Source organism: Lissotriton vulgaris, chromosome 6, assembly GCF_964263255.1.
Source record: "Lissotriton vulgaris chromosome 6, aLisVul1.2, whole genome shotgun sequence".
Lineage (NCBI taxonomy): Eukaryota > Metazoa > Chordata > Amphibia > Caudata > Salamandridae > Lissotriton > Lissotriton vulgaris.
This window is the reverse complement of record NC_141694.1, coordinates 1,412,753,447-1,412,779,619: the sequence shown is the minus strand read 5'-3', so window position 1 is coordinate 1,412,779,619 and position 26,173 is coordinate 1,412,753,447. Positions and strand designations below refer to the sequence as shown.

General features: G+C 48.4%; 1 protein-coding gene across 19 annotated transcripts in view; it reads left to right on the top strand.

The window, feature by feature from the left end:
- REPS1 (RALBP1 associated Eps domain containing 1) overlaps positions 1–26,173 on the top strand; it is a 1,100,512-nt gene that overhangs the window by 778,606 nt on the left and 295,733 nt on the right. For all 19 annotated transcript variants that reach the window (XM_086927540.1, XM_086927556.1, XM_086927550.1 and 16 more), the window contains one exon: positions 23,373–23,494. In XM_086927540.1, the coding sequence (XP_086783666.1) occupies positions 23,373–23,494 (122 nt within the window). The remainder of the gene's footprint in view (positions 1–23,372; positions 23,495–26,173) is intronic.

Here is a 26,173-nt window from a genome sequence, read left to right as displayed (position 1 = left end):
AGATGATGTTAACGCCACCCTGCAGATGTCACCTCTTTGCGTTCATAAACTCCAATCTCCACTCTTAGCACCACCGGGTGGGCATAACACCAAGAGAAAGACCGATGATGCCATCATCAATGGGAAGCCAGCCAAAACCCCTAATCTATGCCCCAGTCCCTCTCAGCACCAATTCAATGTCAGCTCTGTGTCGGGGGAAATGGAGCATGGAAAAAAGGAAAACTCCCCGCAATTCCCCCAACCAACTTTATTGGCCCAGTTCGAGCATCTATTAATTTCCCTAATTTCACCATTGGTGGAAAAAATCAACGATCTGGGGGACAGGATATCTAACATCGAACTGATAGTTAAAACACACATTCCATCCGGAACCAAACCAGCATCACCAGACGCTCCTATACCCCTCACTGTTCTGGAAAAACCCAAATTGATTCCCCGCAGGAATGCGCACTCCCAAACTACACCGTTGGTACAAACAAACCACTTCGAGGCTAAACTTGAACCTACTAGAATGCCACGAATAAACTTACCCCCCGAAGCCGCCCCCTATGTGACCGTTGTCTCTGGGATTCCTCCACTAACTCACGGTAAAGTTGAAACACGCCAAGATTTACTACATAAGGCCATGTTTTGGTTACAGACTAATAGACCCCTGCCACCCGATCTAGATGGGGGGATCTTAAGTGTTAGGAGGGTGGGGTGGTTGGGCACTTTGCCAAAAGACATTCCAGGGGACTTGGTCCTAATTAGATTTAAGCAAAGGAAAACAGCCCCTTACTTACGATCCTGCAAGTATAAAGTGGGGGATGGCCCAATTCGTATCTGGGACTTACATGACTTTTATCCGAGCTTTCCACCCACCCAGTTATCAAGATCACAAGGGCCAACGTAAATTGCTGTGGGGGTTGCTAAATCTTTGGGGTGGGCCTGGCTGCTTAGAATTAGGTTCATTATAAGCAATCTAACGGGGATCCAAAAGATGTGATTGTTTCTCAACTAGGCCCAGTACTCTGCTGAAATATGTTTGTATCTGAGCGTTACTGTAAATTTTGTAAATATGTAACAAGAAGCTGATTAGCTTGTCCATGATTTATTACTTGTTTTAATTGCTTTTATATGTATAAACTGTATTTTATGTCTTTTATGATGAACTAATCGAATAAAGACTTCTTGAACTGAGTATGCTCTTCCCTTTCGGGAGTTTCCCCCAAATTACCCTCCTTGCCAGGGTTATTGTTCGAAGGACCACCTGCTTCTCCTGCAGGAGGAAGTCCTGGCGCTGTTCAGAAAAGGTGCGATAGAGGTGGTTCTAGAGCAGGAAAAGGGTCAGGGATGCTACTCCCGGTATTTTCTGATCCCCAAGAAGGATGGCAGACTTCGGCCAATCCTGGATCTCAGGATCTTGAACTTGTATCTGAAGCAGGAGAAGTTCAAGATGTTCACCCTTGCTCAGGTTCTTCAGGCGCTGATGGAAGAAGACTGGATGGTGTCGATCGACTTACAGGATGCGTATTTTCATATTCCCATCTTGAAGTCGCACAGAAAGTATCTCAGTTTCACGGTTGGGTCGCAACACTACCAGTTTGCGGTCCTTCCGTTTGGCCTTACTACTGCGCCTTGAGTCTTCTCCAAGGTGATGGCAGTGGTGGCAGCGCATCTCAGAAGGTCGGGGATACCTGTATTCCCGTATCTGGACGACTGGCTGATCAAAGCAGAGTCAACCGGAGAAGGTGCTCCATCACCTGCAGGAGACAACTCAGTTGTTGCACAGGTTGAGTTTTTCGATAAATGTGCCCAAATCTCACCCGGTGCCCTCCCAGCGCAACCTGTTCATAGGTGCGGTACTGGACACTACTGTATGCCGTGCATTCCCTCCTCCTCAAAGGATTCACGACATACAGGAAATGATTCCTTTGTTTTTCAATGGAGCGGTTGTTCCAGTCCTGAAGGTCCTTCGCTTGCTCGGTCTTAAGGCTTCTTGCATTCTGCTGGTCAACCATGCACGCTGGCACATGAGGGCACTCCAGTGGTGCCTCCGTAGGCAGTGGTATCAACACAAGAGAGATCTCAGGGGGTCAGTGAAGATCTCCAGAGAAACTGCAGCGGATCTGACTTGGTGGAGTGTGGAAGGCAATCTGTCACAAGGAAAGCCTTTTCATCTACCTCCATCTGTGGCCACAGTGATAACGGATGCATCCACTCTAGGGTGGGGTGCTCATCTGGGGGATCTGGAGATAAAAGGTATTTGGTCTCCAGAGGAAAGGTTGCTTCACATCAACCTTCTAGAGTTGCGGGCAATACGTTTGGCACTCAAAGCCTTCCTCCCTTCCCTTTGCGGTCAGTCAGTTCAAGTCCTGACGGACAACGCGATGTGGTATGTCAACAATCTGAAAGAGACACGTTAGTGATAGATTCCTTACCTTAGAATATCCCCAGGCGTCAGACTGGATCCGGAAAGTTTTGCGTAGCAGTACCCTTGCGCGTCTGTAGGCGTCGTCTGCGGCTCCGCGTCCGTCGTCGGCGTCGTGGGTGCCGTGATGACGTCGTCGGAGTACTTAGACGCCGCCTCCGCGTGCTGACGTCAGTTCTTCTTTTTTCCGCGCCAGCCAGCGCAGATCTGGAAAGAGCAGTTCCCTAGTCACTTTTTGACTAACTTTTGGTGATCTTTTGATCCAATTCGAAGTCTGTACGACTCCTACGGTGCCTGTAGGGATCCCCGGATTCAAGCATTGCGACAAGTGCGACCGTACCATGTCAGTCACGGATCCCCACCGCCTGTGCCTGACGTGTTTGAGTGTCGACCATGACGACGATGCCTGCCCCGACTGTCGGGCCCTTTCGAGGATGGCCAGGCGGGAGCGGTCCCGCAGGCGACTCGAACTCCGGCAGTCGGCCCCGCGCCGTGTGAGGTCCCGGTCCCACGGGAGGTCGAGGGACAGGTCGCGGGGACGGAGCCGTCACAGCTCCGGGAGTCGGCACCACTCCTCCGGGTCCAAGTCGTCAGGTAAGAAGCATAAGAAGTCGAAGCGACATCATCGCTCTTCTGACTCCCCCCGACGCTCGCACGATGCGGCCGGGGGTTCGGGTGACACCGCCCACGCGGCTCCTCGGGAGTCGCGGGCGCCGCGTTCGGCCCCATACCCCCCCGGTCCCTGGGCTGAACCAGACGCCGGAGGAGATTGAGCGTTTCCTCATGGCCCTTTCTCCTCCGACAGGTTCCGCTGGCGCTTTCGGGCCCAGCGAACCCGTCTGGGGGCCCTAGTGGGTCGGGGGCTTCGACCCCGACGCCGTTGGGTGCTTCGGCCCCGACGCCGCCGACGCCTTCGGGCCCGGCGCCTTCGGGCCCCACGATCCCGACACCGCCGGTGCCCTCGGGCCCGGCGCCGCTCGGTACAGTGGCCCCGGCGTCGTCGGCGCCTTCGGGCCCGGCGCCGCAGGATGCTACTGGACCTTCCTCGGGCGATGGATCGTCACTGGTGGACCTTACGACCCCCCCGGCGTCGGGAGGACGGTGTCCCCGATGCCTCCTTTCATTCGTTTCCGACGTCGGGACGACGCCGATCTCGGCGCCGTTTGGAGATTTTAGTTTCTATGAACCGACCTCATTCAATTACAACCCTGAATCTGAGGGATGAGGAGGATTGGGAGGGGTCTGAGGACCCTCTGGCCAGAGAGTGTCAGTCAAACATGGACTGGACAGGAGACCTTGGGGAGGCCAGTGGCCTGGACACCTCTCCAGACACTGGATTTGTCTCTCCTCCTACCGTGGCTTCGGAGGAGGGAGTTACCTATGGTGTGGTGTTGATGAGGGCTGCCAAGGCCTTGGGCCTTGAGCTCCCTGTCGCGGCCGTGAGGACTAACCTCCTCACTGAGGTCCTTAAGCCGCAGTCATGCTCCATGGAGCTTCTGCTGCCGTTTAATGAGGCCTTGACGGCCTTGACGGATGTTCTTTTGGGCACTTGGTCCAGGCCCGCTACAGGTTCACCTGTAGATAGGAACGTGGCCAGACGCCACCGCCCAGCCCCGGGCGACCCATGTTTCCTGTCCTCCCACCCCACCCCCGAGAGTCTGGTCATCCAGGCCTCTAATTCCCAGACCACCTTCCCGACGGCCCCGCCGGACAGGGAGTCCAAGAGGTACGAGAACTATGGTAAGAAGATCTTCTCGTCCCTTAGCTTGGGACTGCGGTCTTCCAACAACGCATGCCTCTTGGGCCGTTACACCCACTCTCTGTGGGAAACTGTGGCGGAAGTGCTGCCAGAGTGCCCGTTGGAGGTACGGGCCAAACTCGGCCAAGCCCTTGTGGAGGGCCCAGACGCAGCCAAGTATTCAATCAGGTGTGGACTGGATACTACTGACTCGCTGGGCAGAGCGATGGCTACGACAGTGGCGGTACAACGCCACGCCTGGCTGAGATCCGCCAATTTTTCGGCAGACGTCCAAAACACCCTCATGGACATGCCGTTTGATGGCCGTCGCCTCTTTGGCGACAAGGCAGACCCCCCGCTTGAGCGCTTTAAGGACTCCAGGGCTACGGCCAAGTCCTTGGGCCTCTCGGCCCGCGCCAGCAAATGGGTGCCGTTCGCTCCTTTCGTGGCCAAGGAAGGGGCGTCCCCACACGTGCCGCCAGCCACTCGCCGCAAACTGTCGTCCAGCGCGGCGGCGGCCGTGGGAACCGCCGTGGAGGCGGTCGGGGGAACAAGCGGAGTCAGTCCACATCTGCCCCCGCGGTATCCACCTCTAAACCCTCCTAGTCCGTGCTTTTCGGCCCATGTGACGCCAGTGGGAGGCAGGGTTCGCCATCACCACTCTCACTGGCGCACAGTCACTTCGGACAGGTGGGTGCTGCAGATCGTCCGAAGGGGCTACTCCCTCCCCTTCGAGACGACCCCTCAAGCCATGCCACCGCAACACCACCGCGTATCGGGGGATCATTTGCGGCTCCTGCAGGAGGAAGTTTCGGCCCTCTTGGCCAAAGGGGCCATCGAGCGCGTTCCTGGGCCAGAAGTAGGACGTGGTTGCTACTCCCACTACTTCCTGGTACCCAAGAAGGGCAAAGGGGGCCTACGCCCTATCTTGGATCTGAGGAACGTCAACGGCTTCCTCCGGAAGGAGAAGTTCAAAATGCTGACACTGGCTCAGGTCTTGGCTGCCCTAGACCCAGGAGACTGGATGGTAGCGTTGGACTTGCAGGACGCGTATTTCCACATCCCCGTCCTGCCGGCCCACCGGCGTTACCTGCGGTTCACGGTAGGCCTCGAGCGCTTTCAGTTTACCGTGCTCCCCTTCGGCCTTACCAGCGCCCCACGGGTGTTCACGAAGGTGATGGCGGTGGTCGCAGCTCATCTGCGCAGGTTAGGGGTCTCAGTCTTCCCCTACCTAGACGACTGGTTGTTGAAGGCGGGCTCACCTCAGACAGTCGTCAGCCACCTCCAGACTACGGTGGATCTCCTGCACCAGCTGGGATTTTCCATCAATGTGCCGAAGTCACACCTGTGCCCCTCTCAGAAGCTCCTTTTCATCGGAGCGGTTCTCGACTCGGCGCAGTTTCGGGTTTATCCGCCCGAACAGCGGGTTCGGGATATTCAGGCTCTGATTCCGATCTTCGGGCTTTTATCCCGAGTTTCGGTCAGGTTGACGCTGCGGCTTCTGGGTCTGATGGCCTCCTGCATCCTTCTGGTACATCACGCACGGTTGTGGATGCGGGCTCTGCAGTGGGACCTGAAGTTTCAGTGGGCCCAGCACCGGGGCAACCTGTCCGACCATGTCCTGATCTCGGAGGGCACTGCGAGACAGCTGCAGTGGTGGCTCACGGACCGCGATTGGGTCAACGGCAGATCCCTCTCCCTTCCCCAACCGGAGCACGTAGTTGTGACGGACGCGTCCTTCCAGGGCTGGGGAGGCCACTTGGGAGAGGCGGAGATCAGAGGTCTCCAGTCTCCGGCGGAGTTCCGGCTCCATATCAATCTGTTGGAGCTGCAGGCGATTCGTCTGGCACTGAAAGCATTCCTCCCGTCTGTCCGAGGGAGCGCAGTGCAGGTGTTCACGGACAACACCACCGCCATGTGGTACTGCAACAAACAGGGCAGAGTGGGGTCGTGGACCCTTTGCCAGGATGCTCTGCGTCTCTGGCAATGGCTGGAACATCAGGGCGTGACTCTGGTGGTTCAACACCTGGCAGGTTCTCTGAACGCCAGGGCGGACGAGCTCAGCCGTCGGTGCTCGATGGATCACGAATGGCGTCTGAACTCGGACGTGGCGCAAGGCCTCTTTCTGCGATGAGGAGAGCCTTGATTAGATCTATTCGCCAGCGAAGAGAACGCGCAATGTCATCAGTTCTGCGCGTTGGAATTTCCAAGGCGGCACTCGCTCGGAGACGCTTTTCGTCGCGAGTGGAGTTGCGGTCTGTTGTACGCCTATACCACTTCTGCCCAGAGTGCTGAAGAAGATCTAGCGCGACCGGGCCCAAGTCATCCTTGTGGCTCCGGACTGGGCACGAAGGTACTGGTATCCCGAGCTACTCAGTATGTCAGTCGATCCCCCGGTTCATCTGCCTCTTCAGGAGGACCTTCTGTCTCAGCAGCAGGGGACGGTCCTCCACCCGAACCTGTCCAGTCTCCACCTCCATGCTTGGAAATTGAGCGGCGACAGTTGAGGCCATTTGACTTGCCTCCTGAAGTTTGCAACATCATTCTGGCAGCCAGGCGTCCCTCCACAAAGTCGGTATACGCCTGCAGGTGGAACAGATTTGTGGCATGGTGCACAGCAAAGGCTGTGGATCCCCTCAATGCCCCTCTTTCTGAGGTTCTCCTCTTTCTCCTCTCTCTTGCCCAGCAGGGCTCTGCTCTGGGCACTGTCAAGGGCTGTCAAGGGCTATCTTTCAGCTCTTTCAGCCTTTCTTTGTTCAAGTCCCCTATCGTTAATCGATTCCTGAAGGGCATCACTCATACCTTTCCTCCTGTTCCCTTCGTGATGCCTCAGTGGGACTTGAACCTGGTTCTAACGTTTCTGATGTGTGCTCCCTTTGAGCCACTTCACAACTGTCCTCTTCGCCTTCTTTCTCTGAAGACTGCCTTCCTGGTAGCCATCACCTCTGCCAGGAGAGTGAGTGAGCTCCAGGCTCTCTCTTTTAAGCCTCCTTTCCTTTCAGTCCATCCGGACAAGGTTGTTTTAAGGACTAGGCCCTCCTTCTTGCCTAAGGTAGTCACGGCCTTCCACATTGGGCAATCCATCACATTGCCCACCTTCTGTCCGCCTCCGCACCCCTCGAGAGAGGAGGAGAGGCTCCACCGTCTGGACCCAAAACGTGCGCTCTCATTTTATCTGAATCGCACACAACAGTTCCGGGTGGATGATCAACTCTTTGTTGGGTACGCGGGCGCTAAGAAAGGGAAAGCGGTGCACAAACGGACCATCTCTCGGTGGATTATCTTGTGCATCCAGGCGTGTTACTCCTTGGCTAAGAAGGAACCCCCTGTTGGGCTGAGGGCTCATTCCACTCGAGCCACGGCCACTACTACTGCCTTGGGCCGAGGTGTGCCCTTGCAGGACATTTGCCAGGCAGCTACGTGGGCCTCGCTGCACACGTTTGCAAGGCACTACTGCCTGGACAGTCAAGTCCGGAGGGACGGCTACTTTGGCCGTTCCGTCCTCCAGGACTTTCTGGTGTGATTATTGGTTCGCAGACCCACCACCACGGGGATGGTATTGCTTGGGTATCTATTCTAAGGTAAGGAATCTATCACTAACGTGTCTCTTTCAGATGCACAAGTTACTACTTGTGTAACGATATATCTGTAAGAGACATTAGTAAGTGATAGATTCCTTACCGACCCACCCATCCTCCCCGTTCTGCGAACCGATATCTAGGGTTAAGGTCATCCCCTTTCAGGGCCCTAGTTTCTTGGCACCAGTGTTGGTTTTTGTCATGGCTCTGTGCTTCTGGCGCGGAAAAGCTGTGGCTAAGAACTGACGTCAGCACGCGGAGGCGGCGTCTAAGTACTCCAACGTCATCACGGCACCGATGACGGACGCGGAGCCGCAGACGACGCCTACCGACGCGCAAGGGTACTGCTACGCAAAACTTTCCGGATCCAGTCTGACGCCTGGGGATATTCTAAGGTAAGGAATCTATCACTAACTAATGTCTCTTACAGATATATCGTTACACAAGTAGTAACTTGTGCAGCAGGGAGGAGTGGGGTTGCAGTGTCTCTGCAGAGAGGCACTGCGTGTCTGGTCCTCGGTTCAGGACCATCAGATTTGTCTGATTGCAAATCATCTGGCCGGAGTTCTGAACGTTCGTGTAGACACTCTGTCGGCAGTTCTCCGCCGACCACGAGTGGAGGCTCCATCCAGAGGTAGTTCATCAGGTCTTTCGGACTTGGGGAACTCCTCTGGTGGATCTTTTCGCCACTCATGAGAATGCTCACTCCCTGTCATTCTGCAGCCTCCAGTTTCCGATGCAGGGAGCCTTGGGGGACGCGTTTCAGTTGAGTTGGGACTCATGGCTCCTTTACGAGTTTCCCCCCCATACCCTTGATTCCTCGGGTTCTGAGGAAGGTTCGCCAAGACCGGGCCCAAGTTATATTGATCGCCCGGATTGGTCAAGAAGGGTGTGGTACACAGATCTTCTCCACCTCTCCTCGTGCTCGCCGCTCCGTCTCCCTCACAGGGCAGATCTCCTCTCCCAGATGGAGGGGCAGGTTCTACACCCCACCTCCAGACCTTACACTTTAATGCCTCTAGATTGAACGGGGCAACCTGAGTTCCTTTTCTCTCCCACACGATGTGGTGGATGTCGTTTTGTCAGCCAGGCGTGACTCCACTAAGTCCATTTATTCCTATAGATGGTCTAAGTTTGTTGCTTGGTGTGGGGATAAGTCCATTGACCCTTTAATGGCTCGTTTGTCCAATATTGTTCAATTTGCTCTCTCCTTGGCCCAGCAAGGTTTTGCGGTGGCAACTATTAACCCCTTCAATGCTCATGACGAGCTCAGCTCGTCATGAGGCACGGTTGAGCTGTGCTGATGACGAGCTGAGCTCGTCATAAACAATGGGAAAGCCTACAAAGCAGCACAGGAGGGGAAAACCATCAGCAGCGATGGTGTTAAGGGTTATTTGTCGGCCTTATCAGCTTTCCTTTGTTTGCCGGACCAGCCCTCTTTGTTTGTCACCTATTGTTTTACAGTTCATCAAGGGCCTTACCAATAAATTTCCACCAACTCCTTTTATTGTGCCTCAGTGGGACTTGAACCTTGTACTTACTTTCCTGATGGGTTCGCCTTTCGAGCCATTACACAAGTGTCCCTTGAGGCTTTTGTCTTTCAAGACTGTTTTTCTGATAGCAATTACCTCGGCAAGGCGAGTAAGTGAGCTTCAAGCTCTTAGTTCAAAGCCCCCGTTTTTATCCATTCATGCTGATCGAATGGTTCTCAGGACCAGGGCTTCTTTTCTGCCAAAGGTGGTAACTCCTTTCCACCTGGGGCAGTCCGTTACCCTCCCTACCTTTTATCCCCCCCCCTCACCCTTCCAAGGAGGAGGAGAGACTTCACCGCCTGGACCTTAAGAGGGCGGTGAGCTTTTACCTGGACAGGACGAGTGAGTTCAGGTCAGATTACCAGCTGTTTGTTGGATTTGCTGGCTGCAGAAAGGGGAAGGCTGTGCACAAGCGCACGCTATCAATATGGTCCTGCGATTTGCACTCTTCCTCTGAAATCTTCCCAACAAAAAGGCTCAAAGCCCCTTCCACGACCAAAGAATGTAAAACCCCTTCTGGACTTAAAAGTACATCCTCTGACTCCTGAATTAAAAAGGGTTCCTCTATTGGCAACTCCAACAGGCCTGGAAACCAAGCCTGTCCTGCCCAAAAATGTGTCACATGAATTACTTGACATCTCTGCCTCCTCACAATCTACAATACTCTCTGCATCACTGCAAACTGGGGTAATGCATACCCCGTACCTCCCTCCAAGCCTGCTGAAAAGCATCCACCTTCTCTGCTAGAGGATCCGATCTCCAACTGTAATACCGACTCAACTGGAATGTTAGTCTTGATGCAAACAAATCCAGGACTAGAGGCCCCCAAGCCTGAAATATTCTCTGGATGATTTGAACATTTAACTTCCAATTGCTGTAATCCTGGAGATATCTGTAATTCCAGTCTGCCACTAAATTGCCCTGGCTTGGGAAATACTCTGCCTGCAACACAATCTTTTGCTCTTTACAATAACTCCAAATCTGCTTCTCAATCTGAGTCAAATTATTCGACCTGCTTCCTCCCGAGCGGTTTATATCCCGAACCGCTGAGACATTGACCATCTTCAGTAAAACATTTAAGTTCCTCAACTTTTTTTTTTAAATTTTGCGGGGCAAAAAGACCTGCTTTCATTTGCAAACCATATATATGCTCTGAAATCCCTCTCCTACCAGTCTCTTGATGCTCCAAACAAGCCCCCCAACCAAAGAGACTTGCATCTGTTTCGAACACAAAATCCGGACATGCACCAAATATTGCACGGCCATTCCAGGTCCCTAGATTGTCCATCCACCATATTAATTTCTCCTGAGACAAATACCTGATCTCCATACCACAAACCTTTCCCTTACAGCTTCCGCTTTTAACCTCTGTAAAGCTCTGTAATGAGGCAAGCCAGGGAAAACCGCCTGAATTGAAGAAGAAAACAAACCAATCACTCTCACCAGAGCCCTTAAAGTAACGGACTTCTGACTTTATCTTTACCACCATTGTTTTGGGTAAACTCAGTCCTTTCCTTCGTGTTCACCATGAAAACAGAAAACTCCAAACGCTGACTGGGTTCCAGAACGGACTTTTCTCTTTTGATCATAAACCCCAGTCGTTCCAAAAGACATACAGTTGCATGCAGTTCCTCCTTCAATTCCTCCTAACTCTGCAACATTATTAAAAAATCTTCCCTATACATGATCATTCTTATTACTCCTTCCCTGAGAAATTTTGCCTCCGGTCTCAAAACCTTTGTAAAACACCAGGGTGCCAATGCCAACCCAAATGGAAGGCATGCAAACTGATACAAAACTCCTAACCACCTGAACTGAAGAAACCTGCAACTCTCCTTCGCTATAGGGATTGTAAAATACGCATCCTTCAGATCCAATTTCACCAACCAATCATTCTTCTGCAAAATACCTCTCAATGAATGGATCCCTTCCATTTTGAAATGTCTGTAAAGGAGAAATGTATTCACTTCTCTCACATTTATCACAGATCTTCATCCCTTGTGCTTCCTGACCAAATAGATTGTATTCACAGAACCCAGAACCCCGAACTTCTCGTACACTCTCTCTATAGCTCTTTTTCGTAAAATCTCCTGCACTTCCTCTACTACATTCTGTAGCTCCTTCTTGAAAGGCTAACTGCTTTGCCTCCCCCATCTGCCTTGCTTCCTTTCAGAATTCTAAAACATCTCGCAGTTCAAGGATAAGTACCCACAAATATTTTGTTAAAATCTTCCAATTGTTCACAAACTGCCTTAATCTTCTGTCTAACTTTTTATTGGGAGGAACCAAAAGGAGTCTTCATACTTACCCTGAAATCCTTGAGCAAACTGCGCTCTTCCTCTCGACTGGCATGTCCTTCTTGTTCTTCCCCCCCTGGGGATAAAACTCCATAGAGGACTGAAAACCTCTGAATATACCATGTCCCTGGGACTCGTACTGGGACCTTGTATAAGATCAGCCAAGGGAAAGTCCCCCTGCCCGATCAAAAACACTTCTGCCACACACTCTTCTCAGAGAGGATTGTGCCTTGTCTAAACTTATGAATGTGGAAACATACTTTCCAATCCCCTTCACCAAACAAATAACCCCTAGGGTCCTCCAAAGTTTTTTTTTTTTTTGGCAAAGTCTCCCAATTTGGGACTTATCCTCATCATGACCGCCTTGCTTCTTTTAGTCATAATTGCTGCATTAGCGTTTCAGAGGAAACAAACTGCTCTCTGCGGCCAACCATGCAGCAGCTTGTAGTCTACCTGCACAGACTTTATCTTTGCTTCTTCAGCCGTTCCCAAAATTCTGGCTAATGGCCCCAATACATCTAGCAAATGATCCTGACACTGTTTTAGTGTCCTCTCTAACATTTTCCTTGGATTACGACCCCTCTTAAACAGGAAACTGATAAAATCAGGATCCAAATCCGGCATCGCACAAGTTTTGTTCTCAACAACCGGCCAATAGCACTCTGCCCTCATTACCATCCTGACCTCCTTCTCTAATGGTCTCCTGACCCATAGTTTAAAACAATCTGCCACATGTGAAAGTGTCCACCAGTCTTCACTTCAAGAATTGCTCATCTCTGGACTGAACATATCCTCTCCTTGAGGATCTTTAAAGATCTACTTTTCCTTCCTTCCCTTCTCTACTTTGTCCACATTCATATCCCATCCATCATTGAAGTATTTGTCTAAAATGAACTCATCTTCATTATCTCCAAATTCTTAATTGAATTCATCTCCATGAACATCCTCGATTTTCTTTCTGCCGCTAAGGACACCATCTTTCGTGCTGCGTTGGACGACTTCATAATTTGTGTCACTTCGCACACCTTTCACCTTAGTCAGAAATCTGACACCAACCTCAACACAGCTGTTGGCCTACAACCCGCAGGGCCGGCCGCATCACTTTTTGACTTCTGTAAACAGTACATTCGATACACAGCCCTGTAGCCGACATCCCTGGGGTCCGGCGGCGTTGTGATGATATATATATATATATATATATCTATTATCCAGAAAGTATATTAGAGTACTGGAAAGGTCTGCAATTTTCCATTACTGTCATTTCACATAGTAATTTTATATAAAACTTTGCATAATCAAACTTGTCGACATTCAAGGCAACAGTAATCCCAGCACGTGTGAGAGATAATGCACACCCATGAATGGAGCACATCCTTAAGGTATCATCCATTGGAGTGTTCCAAAAAATCAACTATGGCTCAGAAAGATACTGTCTAGTCCCATTCCTCCTCTATTTCCTCATCTGAGCCGGTGTCATCATCTTCCGGCAGAGGATCACAAAGGTCACCCCTGTATGAGTTCCATGGAGACCAAACCCTGTTCCATTTACGAGGACATACCCTGTTCATGTATACCGCCCTTTCTGTAATCATTAATAGGTCCATGTTTCTGCACCACTGCGCCACAGTGGGAAGTTCCGGAGACCCCCATTTTTGCGCTATGTCCCGCTTCGCCACCATCAAGGCCAAAGTACTCCATAACAACCCGTACTGGGATAGATCGTTTGGCTCCCAGATGTTCAAGAGGCATTTTCGCAGCTCGGAGTCAGTGATATATTCAATGCTTGAAACATTGTACGCATTACTTGGCGCCAGTAGGCGGCGATTAGTGGGCAATCCCAAAGGGTGTGAAATAAACTACCCTCCTCTCCACATCTCCGAAGGCAATAGGGGTGCGGAGCTATATGTAGTTTATGTAGCGTGACCCTTGTATAGTACACTCGATGTAGAATTTTTAACTGGACTAGTTTGAGTCTAGATGAGATCCCTACCTCTCTTGGGGATGCTAGCGCCTCGTTCCATTCTGTCTCGCCCATGTCCCCCAGCTCCTCTACCCACTTGTCGCGCAGTTTCAGTGTCGGGTCTGGTTGGTTATTTAGTAGCTTCTTATAGGTGAGAGAAGTGGCACTGTGTTGCATATAGTCTGTAAGCAGTCTATCTTCTAGCGGGGAATATTCTGGGACCTCACTGTCTGGTGGTATCGCCTGCAATAACGCATGCCTTATCTGCACGTATCTGTAGGTTTCGTTTGGGCCTAAGTCATACTGATGCTGAAGAAGGGAAAACGGGATCACCTCGCCCTTGTCCCACAAGTCTCCCACCGTGGATATGCCGATGTTATCCCATTGTGCGAACCCTTTACTCTTCCTCAATTGCCCCAACGCTTTAGTGTCCCAGAGCGGTGTACGTTTAGTGATGGTGTCCCTCCACCCCAGCTGCGCCTGTGCTACGTGCCACAGCATGACCGTGTGCTTCGTGGGTCCCACCAATCGGGTCATATGACTTCTGTTATAGAGTGACGCAAGCATACATTCTGCTCCTAGCTGTGCCCTATCCGCCCTGTAGGCAGGGTCATGTATCCACTGGTTGATGATTTTAAGTTGGGCGGCCCAATAGTATAATTGCAGGTTAGGCAGAGCGATCCCTCCCTCGTACCAGCTCTTGGTCAATTTGACCTGGGCAATGCGCGCCGGTCTATTGTCCCAGAGCAGGGCGGACACCAGAGCCTGTACCTGTCGGAAGTAGCTCGCCGGGACAGGGAATGGTGAATTTTCCAGTGCGTATAGGAACCTGGGGAGTGCCATCATTTTATACAGCGCTGCTCTGCTCAGGAGTGGCAGTGGCAGTGAGGCCCAGTGCTTAACACCCACACTGAGTTGGGCCTTGGGTGGGATCAAATTTTTACTAAGGAAGTCTGCTTGATTGTCAGTTATGTAAATACCCAAGTATTTAAAAGGGGGATGTGGTTAGTTGCAGCGGACACCGTGCAGTAAGCTGTGGATCTGGCCCCTTTAATACATAAAGGATGGATTTTGACTAGTTAATAGTATATCCCGAGTATGTCCCGTAGTCATCACACAGGGCCAGCAAGGCCGGTACCCGTCAGGGTCTGTAAGGTACACTAACATATCATCTGCGTATAAGGACACACGGTCCTCCCATCCCTCTCTCCAGTGGATACCCCTTAATAGCGGTGTACCTCTGATCAGTATCGCCAGCGGCTCTAAGACCAGGGCAAACAGCAGCGGGGAGAGGGGAGAGCCCTGTCGAGTCCCCCTCGCCAGACGAATCGTGCGGGAGATGTGGCCATTGGCCGTGACATGTGCAACTGGGTTAGAGTAAAGGAGACGTATCCAAGCTATGTATTTGGGCCCGAAGCCCATACGTGTCAGAACTGCAAAGAGGTGCCCCCACTCAACCATATCGAATGCCATCTTTGCGTCTAGCGAAAGAATCACAGCTGGCTCCGATAACGACGGAGCCCTTGCTATCACCCCATGCACTCGCCTGAGGTTGAGGGCAGCACTCCTGTTTGGCATGAAGCCGGACTGGTCAGGGTGTATTAGTTGTGTGAGGCAGGGCATCAGTCTCTTGGCCAGTATTTTCGCAAGGACCTTAGCTTCAGCATTGATTAGAGATATTGGGCGGTATGACGTACTAGTTGTAGGTGGTTTACCAGGTTTCAAGAATGCTACAATGGAGGCTGTCCGTTGGTCTATGGGGAGCGTTGCCCTGTCTCTGCTCTCCTTGTACATATCTAGTAGAGGCATTCCAAGCGTGTCCACCATTAGTTTGTACCACTCTATGGGAATCCCATTCGGGCTTGCTGCTTTCCCTGATTGTAGCGCGTTTATTGCTGATTGTATTTCTTCGACCATGAGGTCTGCTTCTAAGTCTTGGGCTGTTTCTGGTGTGATTGTTGGGATTTCTATATGTTGCATACTATGCAGGGCATCATACTCTGTGATCTCTCGAGTTGGGGTGTATACTGTCTCAAAGTGGTCCGCTAGTGTATTCACCATCTCTTCTGGGTGTGTATGTAGGTGCCCCGTGCTGGTGTATAATTGCTGAATACCCCTTCCATTCCTGTCCTTTTTGTCCAACCAGATTAACATCTTCCCTGCCTTGTCTCCTACCTCATAGACTCTGTGGGCTGTAGCTGAAATATTATCCATCACCTGCAGTCTGAGATGCTTCCTATGTCACTGCTGACATAGCTGTAGTGTGTGAGTTGTATCTGGTGTGGGGTCTGCTGCCTGTGCCGCAGTGGCCACCTGTAAGGAGTGTTCTAATTCTTCAAGTTCCTTCCTACGTGTTTTTCTATGTCCTGCAATAGAGGCAATTGCTTGTCCACGAAAAACTGTTTTATATGCTTCCCATAAGTTCGAGGGGGAGGATACTGAACCTCTATTCTCAGTAAAATAGTTTGTTGTCACCTATTTTAGGTCTTTCCTGACATTTGGGATTTTTAAATGGTTAGGATATATAGGGTAAATTCACCTACGAGTCTTTCCCTGACAGCGCATTGCCAGTATTATCGGGGAGTGGTCGGAGATCCCCCTGGGCAGGATCTCTACAGTATCTATGCCCCGCATCCCATTTCCTACCCCGAAGAAGTAGTCAATCCAGGACAGGCTGTTGTGGACTGCCGAGTGATAGGTGTATTGTCTAGCAGTTGGGTGCCGTTGGCGCCAGAGATCTATCAGGCCCATTGCCCCCAGGAAGCCCTGCAGGTTAGTGGGACTAGGTATGTGTCCTAACTGGGAATTTATCTAGTTTGGGGTCTAAAACCGCGTTGAAATCCCCACCGAGGAGTGTCTCTCCTATCGGGAGTTTGAGTAGGAACTTTCCCAGTGCCGGCAGAGCTACTGCAAGGAGTGCCGGTGGGATGTAGATCGATACAATGTTCAGGAGTCGACCCTCCCACTGCCCATGTACTGCAGCAAAGCGGCCCTGGTCGTCCACCACATGGCTCAGTAATATAAACGGAGAGGTCTTCTTTAAGAGAATACCTGTACCTCTAGAAACAGAAGTGTATTCTGCTTGTGCCACCATTTTGTATCCCCTTCGGTCAAGTGCCTTACAAGCCGTTCCTGTGAGGTGCGTCTCCTGCAGCAGCACTAAATGTGGGTTCTGGCGATTAAGAGCCTGCATTACTAATCCTCTCTTTATTTTGTCCCCCAGTCCCCGCACATTCCAGGTCATTATTTTCAGGAGTGGGGTGTCTCCCAGCCGTGATTCGCCGCTGAAGGCAATCTCCTGCGAGCGTTGTGACATAGTGTGGTGTGTTTGATTTTAGTCTCCGAGGTGTCCTTATTCGTGCCATGAGTCTCACTTCTCTGTGGGTGGATCGTGTGCTGTTATGGTCGTGTCGTGTCGTGTCTTGTCACACAATTCAATAACTGAAACATTTAAACATTCCCTCCCCCCCCCCCTCCCTGCCTCCCTGCTACACGGACTTAGAACCGCCCGCCTCCCCAACTTAGCAGAGCGCGTAGTCCCATCCCAACCCATTGTACATGCTTGTAGGGGGTAAGTAGCTCTGCGACGACGACAGCAGCCCCATTTGCCCTCTTTCGCCTCTCCGAGTGGATTCCCAGGGCCCCATGTCCATCTCGCTGAAGAGTTTGTGACCATTGTCAGTGCATTCGGGCGTTTACAACTCGGGCTGTTCTCTGTCCTCTAGACCCGATTCCGCGAACAGGTCCTGGCTGTGTCCTGGTGATGCCTGCTGACTCGTCTGGTTCTCTGTTCTTTGGTCGCGTTGTCCCCTGCCCGTTCGCCGAGGAGCCACCACACGCCTCCAGCCGTCCAGCCATTCTCGTGCCGCTTCAGGGGTGTCGAAGAACCACGCTTTGTGATTATCAACTACTCTTAATTTTGCCGGGTATAGCATGGAGTAAGGTAACTCTTTTGCCCTTAAAGCTTTCTTGATGTCCGTAAAAGTCTTTCGTCGCCGGGCCACCTCGGCTGTGTAGTCCGGGAAGAAGGCGATGGTGGAATTCTGTATTTTAATAGGTGATGAGATCCTAGCTGTTTGGAGTATGGCGTCTCTATCATGGAAATTAAAGAGTCTAGCCAGTACTGGCCGTGGCGGCGCCCCCGGTTTCGGTACTCCACCGGGGACTCTATGCGCTCTTTCGACAGAGAAGAAGTGGGAGAGGCCCTTTGGTTGTAATTTTGTCTTAATTAGGTCCTCTAAGTAGAGATCCATCGTTTGCTTGCCTTCTGACTCTGGTATGCCTGGGATTCGGACGTTGTTCCTCCGTGAGCGTTCTTCCTGGTCGTCCAGCCTTTCCTGTAGCTTCCTGGTGACCGCATCCATGCGCTCTACAGCCAGCTGCAGTTCAGAGGTGTCCTCTACTAAGGATTTAGTGACCACTTCCACCTGCGCCACCCGCTCCGTCATCTTGTGGAGATCTTCCCTTAGTAGACAGACGTCTGTAGAGATAGAACCCACCGTCGCCTGTACGCTGGATAGCATTTTCATTAGATCTTCCAGCGTCACTTTCTTGGCGCCATCCCCCTCCGGGCTCTTGCCTGTGGAAGGGCGTCCTGGATGTTGTGCGGCGGCGTTGTCGAAGGCGTATTTTTCAAGTTTTGATTGTGCCGCATTGCCCCTGGGTCCCCTTCCCGCCATGGTTCCTGGCTGCGGTCTCGCTACTGGATTGAAACTATCGTGCATTAGTATGCCGGTTACACGACTATCTTGTGGTTTAGGGCAGCGGTGTCAAAATGGCGTCTCGCCTCAGGGCCCCCTCGTCACGATAGGGTGTGTTGGTATGGCGGCGTATTTAGGCAATGACTCACTGTATAAATGGTTCCGCTGTGTCTCCCCCGATGTGTCCGTAGGCCTTTACGCCCCCAATTGCCAGTCTGCACCTCCGGTCTGCCTTATGGCAGTATACTCTTCCCAGCCACACCGCTCACCTCAATTCTTGGCTATGGGCACCCCTGGAGTCCATAGGTGTCTTCACTTAGACTCCGGCCTCCCAGTAGAGTGGTTGGGTTCTCCTCCAATTTATACCGCGTGTCTCCGGTGCGTGGGATGTCTCCAGTGCCTGCACTATAGGACTGCTCACTGTATTGTCGGTCACTCTGGACACCGCCAAGGCCCTTCACTGTGTGTCCCATGCACAACTGCCTTGTTGAATTATAATTGCCTCCGGGGAGAGGGGTCTCGGGGAGACGGGATTAAGAGCCGTAGTTGAGTCTCTGCAGCAAGGCGGCCCGCAAGCTCCCTGGTCCCGGTACACGCAGCGCGCTTCAGGCTCTCCGCCGTTGGGGCTCCCTATAGTACCTCTCCGGCCAGTGGGTAGCAGCGCCGCAGGGCGTCCAGTCAGCTGTCACCCCCACACTACCTCTTCTTCCGTGCCGACAGCCTCCGCTATCTCCTCCCGTTCCGCCGCAACTTCTGGCATTTGTCTCCGTCTTCTGGGGACTTCCGGGCGGCTCGCGGCTCAGCGCAAGGTCGGTGCCTCAGATGTACGGAAGGGCCCTCCCCGTCTCCACGGTCCACTCCCGGCTTCTCTTATCTGATTTTGTCCGAAGTAGTAGCAGACAGTGTCCCTCGGTTCGTGCACTCCAGATCAGCTTCCAGAGGCACAATTATGCCGGATTAGTAAGCGGATTGACGTATTTAGAGCCGCTTCGGTCTCAGAGCTCTTTTGCTACACCGCCATCTCGGTCGGCTCGTAGCCATGCCCCCCACCTCAACAGTTTTAGTTTTTCCAAATCTTCAGTCTTTACTTCCCTCATCTTCATCCACGGACCGAATATCATCCTCTGAAAATTTCACAGCCTTTCTTTTCCTCTTAAAAACATTCTCAAAAGCCTCCTTTACTGAGGTCCTTACTTCTTCCTGCTCCAACTTCCTTAATGAAGCGTACCCTCAACTCATTTCTAATGTTCTATTTTTTTTTTTAATTAAGCAAAGATTTATATTTAAAAATGTTATCCCAACTACATATATATCTACCTTCCTATTCCTTTTTTTTTGTAACTTTCCGCACTGCCACTGCCCTACCTAAGCTTCCGACTGTCAAAACGCTATGAATCAACAGTTTTGACAGTTAGTCTGAGGTAACTATTGCCACTAGCTTTTCAAAATTGGTGATCTTTACCTTCAATTCAATTTGTTTAAATGCCAAGATCTTCCTTTTTTAAAATGGCCCAACACGACTTTGTTACATGCGTGACGACATCACGTTCGCCATTGCGGACGACTCGGAGGAACAATCCTGTTCCCATGGTGACGTCCAGAAACCACACGTGATCTCCTCTGCACGAGCGGAAGGAAGGTTTGTGCAAGCACAGGTCGGTGCTCTAAAGCATTTACAGCTGCCGAGCATGAGTCGGAAACAGCCACTGGTGCCCCGGCGGTAACAACAGCTTAATTATTATTTATTTATTACTTAAAGTTCTTCTAACCTAATAACTACTACACGCTACAAACCCATGAATTGGATCACTCTCAAAACTATTCACGTTCAAATCTACTTAAATTACCATACCTACACACGCTTAGCTGGGAAAAAACAAAGTAACATACAGAAATAATCTCAAAGTATTAAATATCAAAAAAACTTGCACTTATTCAGATTTACATACAGTTCAGAAAACGGTACTTCTGGGTCAAGCAGCAGCAGATTATCGAGAAAAATGGCTGCTGTGATGGGAGTTATATAGGCTTTAAAGACCTTCTAGTTATCACATTTTGATGTTGGTGATGTTTGCTTTAAAGTGCTGCAAGGAGCTGGCAATAAAACATATATGTATAATGCTAGCCTCCGGTCTTGACATGAAGTTAAATAGCAACACATAATCAAACCAGTTAATAATATTGTATTCTTAGTTGTCTCAGTCAAAGTGGTGCAGGTAAAGTCATATGTAATCTCATCTGTAAGACGGTTTCCAACATTGGTAATTATATTGGTTCCGTTAGTGTTAAGGATATGAGCATTGTATTTGGTGTGCGAGTTATGGTTTACAAGACTGTTACCCTTTACATCATACCCCTTTGGTATTAACAGCTTACCTTTACCCTTCAGACCTTGCCCTTAACCCTTACCAACACCTTACCATATAAACCTTATCTTTTAACTCTTTAACCGTAATCCCTTAACTATAAGCTCTTAACCACGTATCTCTCATTATTGATATAATAAACATGCTTTTCATTGAATGGCGTACAATGAAACAACAAACTATGCAGGAAAATTGTATGTTGTCTAGTAAATAGAGTAAATATCTCCAGTCACCAACCATCCAGTATGTGTGGTTTAAAATATATGTATTTATAACACACTTTGTCACAAAAAATAAAGTCCCCTTTGGAACAATAATAAGCAGTCAGACACACTTACACATAGCGCCTTACTAGTTGGTACATTCTTCCAAATTTGAGTAATACTAATAGATGATGCGAAAATAGTCAGATAGTCAGAAATCATAAAAAGTACACAATTTATTATCTTTTAAAAAAACATTTACATTAAAAAAAGGATAAACCATATATCCTGATACAATATATGCAGATAATGATCACACAGTGGGAACAAAAACAACACAATAGTTAAAAGATAAAACAGGGATACTATAATATAATTTCAGTAAATCATATTCCAATTTTGTGATTTATATCTATCCAATTGGAAAAGTTGTACAATCCAATGATTTAGTGTATCCCAATACACAAGGGCATCGACGCGTTTCGGTTTTAGCAAATTAAATTTCCAAGCCAACACCTTCATCAGGATGAAATTTTAAAGTTCCCACAATATAAGAAACATCTCATATAGTAGGTAGCCACAGGCCAGTTTAGGTCCTTCCAATATTTTGTCACAAGGTAGGAGGTGATTAAATACACAGCGGCGTTGAGTTGAAGCAAACTTCTCTTTTTTCGACGAAGCTAACGCCTAAAACGCGAGACCGCCAGCAGTCTGTAACACAGATATTTGTTCAACGCCGACCCTTGCACGTATATTTTAAGACAGACGGAAAGCGGTCTTCAACTTCACAAAAATTCAATCTGCTAAGCACGGAGAGACGAAATATATAACAAAGTCCTCACGGGCAACAGCACTGAGCTGTGTATTTAATCACCTCCTACCTTGTGACAAAATATTGGAAGGACCTAAACTGGCCTCTGGCTACCTACTATATGAGATGTTTCTTATATTGTGGGAATTTTAAAATTTCATCCTGATGAAGGTGTTGGCTTGGAAATGTAATTTGCCAAAACCGAAACGCGTCAATGCCCTTGTGTATTGGGATATACTAAATCATTGGTTGTACAACTTTTCCAATTGGATAGATATAAATCACAAAATTGGAATATGATTTACTGAAATTATATTATAGTATCCCTGTTTTATCTTTTAACTATTGTGTTGTTGTTGTTCCCACTGTGTGATTATTATCTGCATATATTGTATCAGGATATATGGTTTATCCTTTTTTAATGTAAATGTTTTTTTAAAGATATTAAATTGTGTACTTTTTATGATTTCTGACTATTTTCGCATCATCTTTTAGTATTACTCAAATTTGGAAGAATGTACCAACTAGTAAGGTGCTATGTGTAAGTGTGTCTGACTGCTTATTATTGTTCCAAAGGGGACTTTATTTTGTGACAGATTGTCTTTTGGTACCCTACCCCTTTGGTATTTTGGGTCCCTCTCTTTAATTAGAGTTTATAACACACTTGCCATTGTGTGAACTAATATTGTAAAACTTCTTATTTGTTGTGATAGTTTCTATTCTCTAGAATTTCTCTCCTACAAAATTGTTGTCTCTGCTAACCTGCAATTACCCCAACATAATAAGATGCTGCTTCTAGTTTTCTTGTGTGGTTGGTGGAAACGTCTTCATAGACTCTAAATATTTCTCAAACTCATTTTACAGGCCCTCATCTGCTATTATACCATAGTTAATGCTTATGCTTGTGACTTGTCATGGTTGACTGGCTAAATAATTTTTCATTTACTCTTATCTTCATTTTCTGCTTGGTATTTGAACTTTTCAGGCTAATGCTTTTTATTAATTTTGTTATAATATGGCATACCTGGGCAAAGGGTTGACAAAATGTCAGTGGCTTCTGAAACTAGTAAGGTACTTTGTTATTTTCAGGGAGTGAGGTCTCTTTCTGATGATGCAGTTTTTGAGGAATTTGACACCTTCTTTAAGAGTTGGCATCACACTGGTGATGATTATATTGTCAGGAACTAACTTTTTGAATTCATTGGAATCACAAACTGCTGATAGCTGATGTCTGAGCAAAGCATAAACTAATTCTAAGGGGGGTATGGCTACATATTTAGGCACCAAACTTCCCCTTCTCTTCTGGTGACCATGTCAGTTTTTATCATGTATTACTTGAACACACACATATATTATCTAGATATGCATTATTGGTATGGGTGGAGACTGTCCCTGAGCCCATAAATGTAGGGACTTCTATCATTCTTTCCAAGCCCTCTTTTTCTCCTCCTACTGTCCACTTCCACTACCAAGGTTCTGCCTTCCAGTGTTTAGGCCTATGTCAGCGTTGCTACTCAACCCTCCTAAGATGATGTGTTGTGAACATGCTTTGTAACTGCCATTTTATTTCTTCGCACTGAATACTTTTCTTGAGTCTATACGGAACTCATCAACAGTGTTGTTTGTTAAATCTCTGGACTAGAATAACTAACGTAATTTTTTTTTTGCCTTTGGCCGTCTTTACTAATAAATGTTCTTGGTTAAATATGGGATGTAAAGTGTTACTCCTTGTAAATTGTCTAGTATGTCTTGTGTGACAAATCATTGCTTTTTTCAGGTCACAATCAGGAACATCACCTGACAGTGCTGCTCCACCACCACCCCCTCCACGACCTCATGCCTCCCATTCCCGATCCTCCTCTTTAGATCTGAACAGGACGTTTGCAGTTACAACAACAGGTGTGTAGAATGCTCAAATTAACTAACCATTTTAAGTTTTTTTGATAGGCCAATTGCTAAGCACATATCATTGCTATTATATATGTAGGGCAAAACGTGTTTGATATTTATCACAATTTTGTATTTGCAGTCTGTCATTGAAGTCATTAACAATGTATATATTGTATTGGGTATTATAAATTCCAAACTTAAGTAACTGATCAGGTTTGAAAGTGAAAATATAGTTGCTGTTTCCACACTACTGTAGAAATACTAGTGTATTGTTTTCTCCAATTTGTTTAATACATTAATCACATTGTTAGCCAATTGGGCTAGAGGTTCTTTTGTAGAGGCATTGTGCCACTTAACTAGATGAGTTATATTATTAATGATGTATTAGGTACACTACAACTGTGGGTCTCTTGGCACAAGCCGCATCTAAGGATAAGTTTTGTTTGGTGAGTTAAACAAAATGTTAGCCAAATAACAGGTTTTTTCGAATTGCACATAAAAAGCATGTATAATTAGGTAGGACTGAGGTTCAATAGGTGAGCATTCCATAGCTTTGGAGTCAGGACAGAGACTGCTCGACAATCATTATTTACTCTTCTAAATAGGGGAATGATTAGCAAATGTTATGTTAGAGTATTTGTAAATTGCATGGCTGCCCCACCATCGGGTCGTCCCAGCGCTAACGTTAAACACAGAGTGAGGAGACAGAGAAAGGAGATTAACAGTGGGAGAAAAGCCAGGTCTTCACCAGCCATCTAAAGGTCAGGTGATCAGGGCTGCTGTGGATGTGGGTGGAAAGGAGTTCCAAAGGGCGGGAGCCAGCAGTTCTGTCCCTCAATACCCGAAGGACTCTGCCCAGGAGCAGATCTGCCGAGCCCAGCGCGGGTGTTGGTGCATAGTTAGAAACATAGATCACTCAGGATTCTTGTGTCAATGTCCAAATTGTGAGTGGATGAATAAAGGGATGTAGAGAATTAATATGTTTTTATAGGATGCTGGATAAAATCTGGTACTGTCCGTCACTCAACGCGATGACCCAGGCTGAGAACTTGAAAGGAGATGCAAACCTGAATAGGCAGCCAATAGAAACATATTTTAAGAGGAGTAGTCTGATGATAATGAGATGCTGAAGAAGCTGTGTGAGCTTTGATATGTAAAGTTTTGTGTCCCTGAAAAAGCAACAATTTAACAAGTACATTATGTGTTCAACCTCACTAGTATTAGCTACTCCGAGGGCATATCAGGTATTGTCTCCTTTCCATCCTATCACATTCATGACATTGTGTAAACTTCTGATTTATTTTCCACATCGTTTTTGTCAAATCAGAATACAGTTTTAATAATAAGAATGACTCTAATAAAGCGCACAGTTACACTAAAAAGTGTGTCCCCGCGCTGAGCAGAACTCTACATGGAAGGGGACAGAGAAGACCTATACCTGGAAAAGCCATGCTTTCAATTTTTTTCGGAAAAGAACTTCGGGAGATTCCGAACGGAGGGAAGGAGGGAGAGTATTCCAGTACTTCGCTGCCAGATAACTAAGACCGAGCCCCCATTCTGACTTTATGAATCTTAGAGACTTTAACCAGATGGATCCCAGCTGATCTGAGCTGGCGAGAGGGGGTATATTGGGAGAGTAGACAATGCAGATATTTTGGGCCTTTGCCTTGTAAACTCCGGTGGCTAATGCATAAAGCTTTAAAAAGGACTCTCTTCCTAACTGGTAGCCTGTGCAGGTCATCAAAAGCCTTCCCCATAGAAGCTTTCCTCTGTAATTTCAGAACCAGGCGGACTGCCACGTTGTGGATGCATTGCAACCTATGCAGGCATTTTTTAGTTACTCTGAGGTAAAGAACATTTCCATAGTCCAGGGGAGTATATCCAGAGTTTTATGTAGCGTCTTTAAAATACCAAAACACTTCACTGCCACCTTCCGGGTCTGAGCCTCACAGAATATATTATAATCAAGCCATATTCCTAGGTTTTTTACCTTTATACTCGGAGTGGATGTAGGGCCTAGTGTTTGAGGCCACCAAGCCGAGGACCAAATCTTCTTAGTCATTCAGGGCCAGTTGTAATTCAAGGGGCTTAGCCAAACATCAGGTGCAGTGTGCCATGAAGAGGGGTTTTCCCGGCTGTGGTGGTGGCAAGTGGTGGGGCTTAAATTTAACTGCCACGAAAATGTATTTCTTGACATCAAAGTATTCCCATTTCTATTGGTATAATTTTATTGACACTTCCAAATCTGTACAATCCAACACTAAATAGTGACTACTTCCCAAACCCCAGATGCAAACTTTCAACACCCCTTGCTCCAGCAACTCCCTAGTTTTCCACCAGCTCTCGTGATCTAATATATCAGTCTGACAATGATCATTGCGTTTGCCTTAACATTTCCAGTGCTTAATGTTCATTCTGTGTTTCGCCTCTGTTTTCTGTTGATTTGTCTTGGGTGTGTGTCCAGGTATTAATCGGATAACTCTTTATCTCCTGTAATAAGGGAGTACCCACTTGTCCATGTATTAGAAGATGGTGAGTGTAGACCCATTCTCTGCGAATTACATTGTTAGCCAGTACATTCGGTTTTTTTTGCATTGCCATCATGATGATGTTCGAGTCTGCTGTAATAGTGCTTCTTTATTTCTCCCATGAAAACAATGTAGCTAGTTTACCTGTTTGTCACAATTG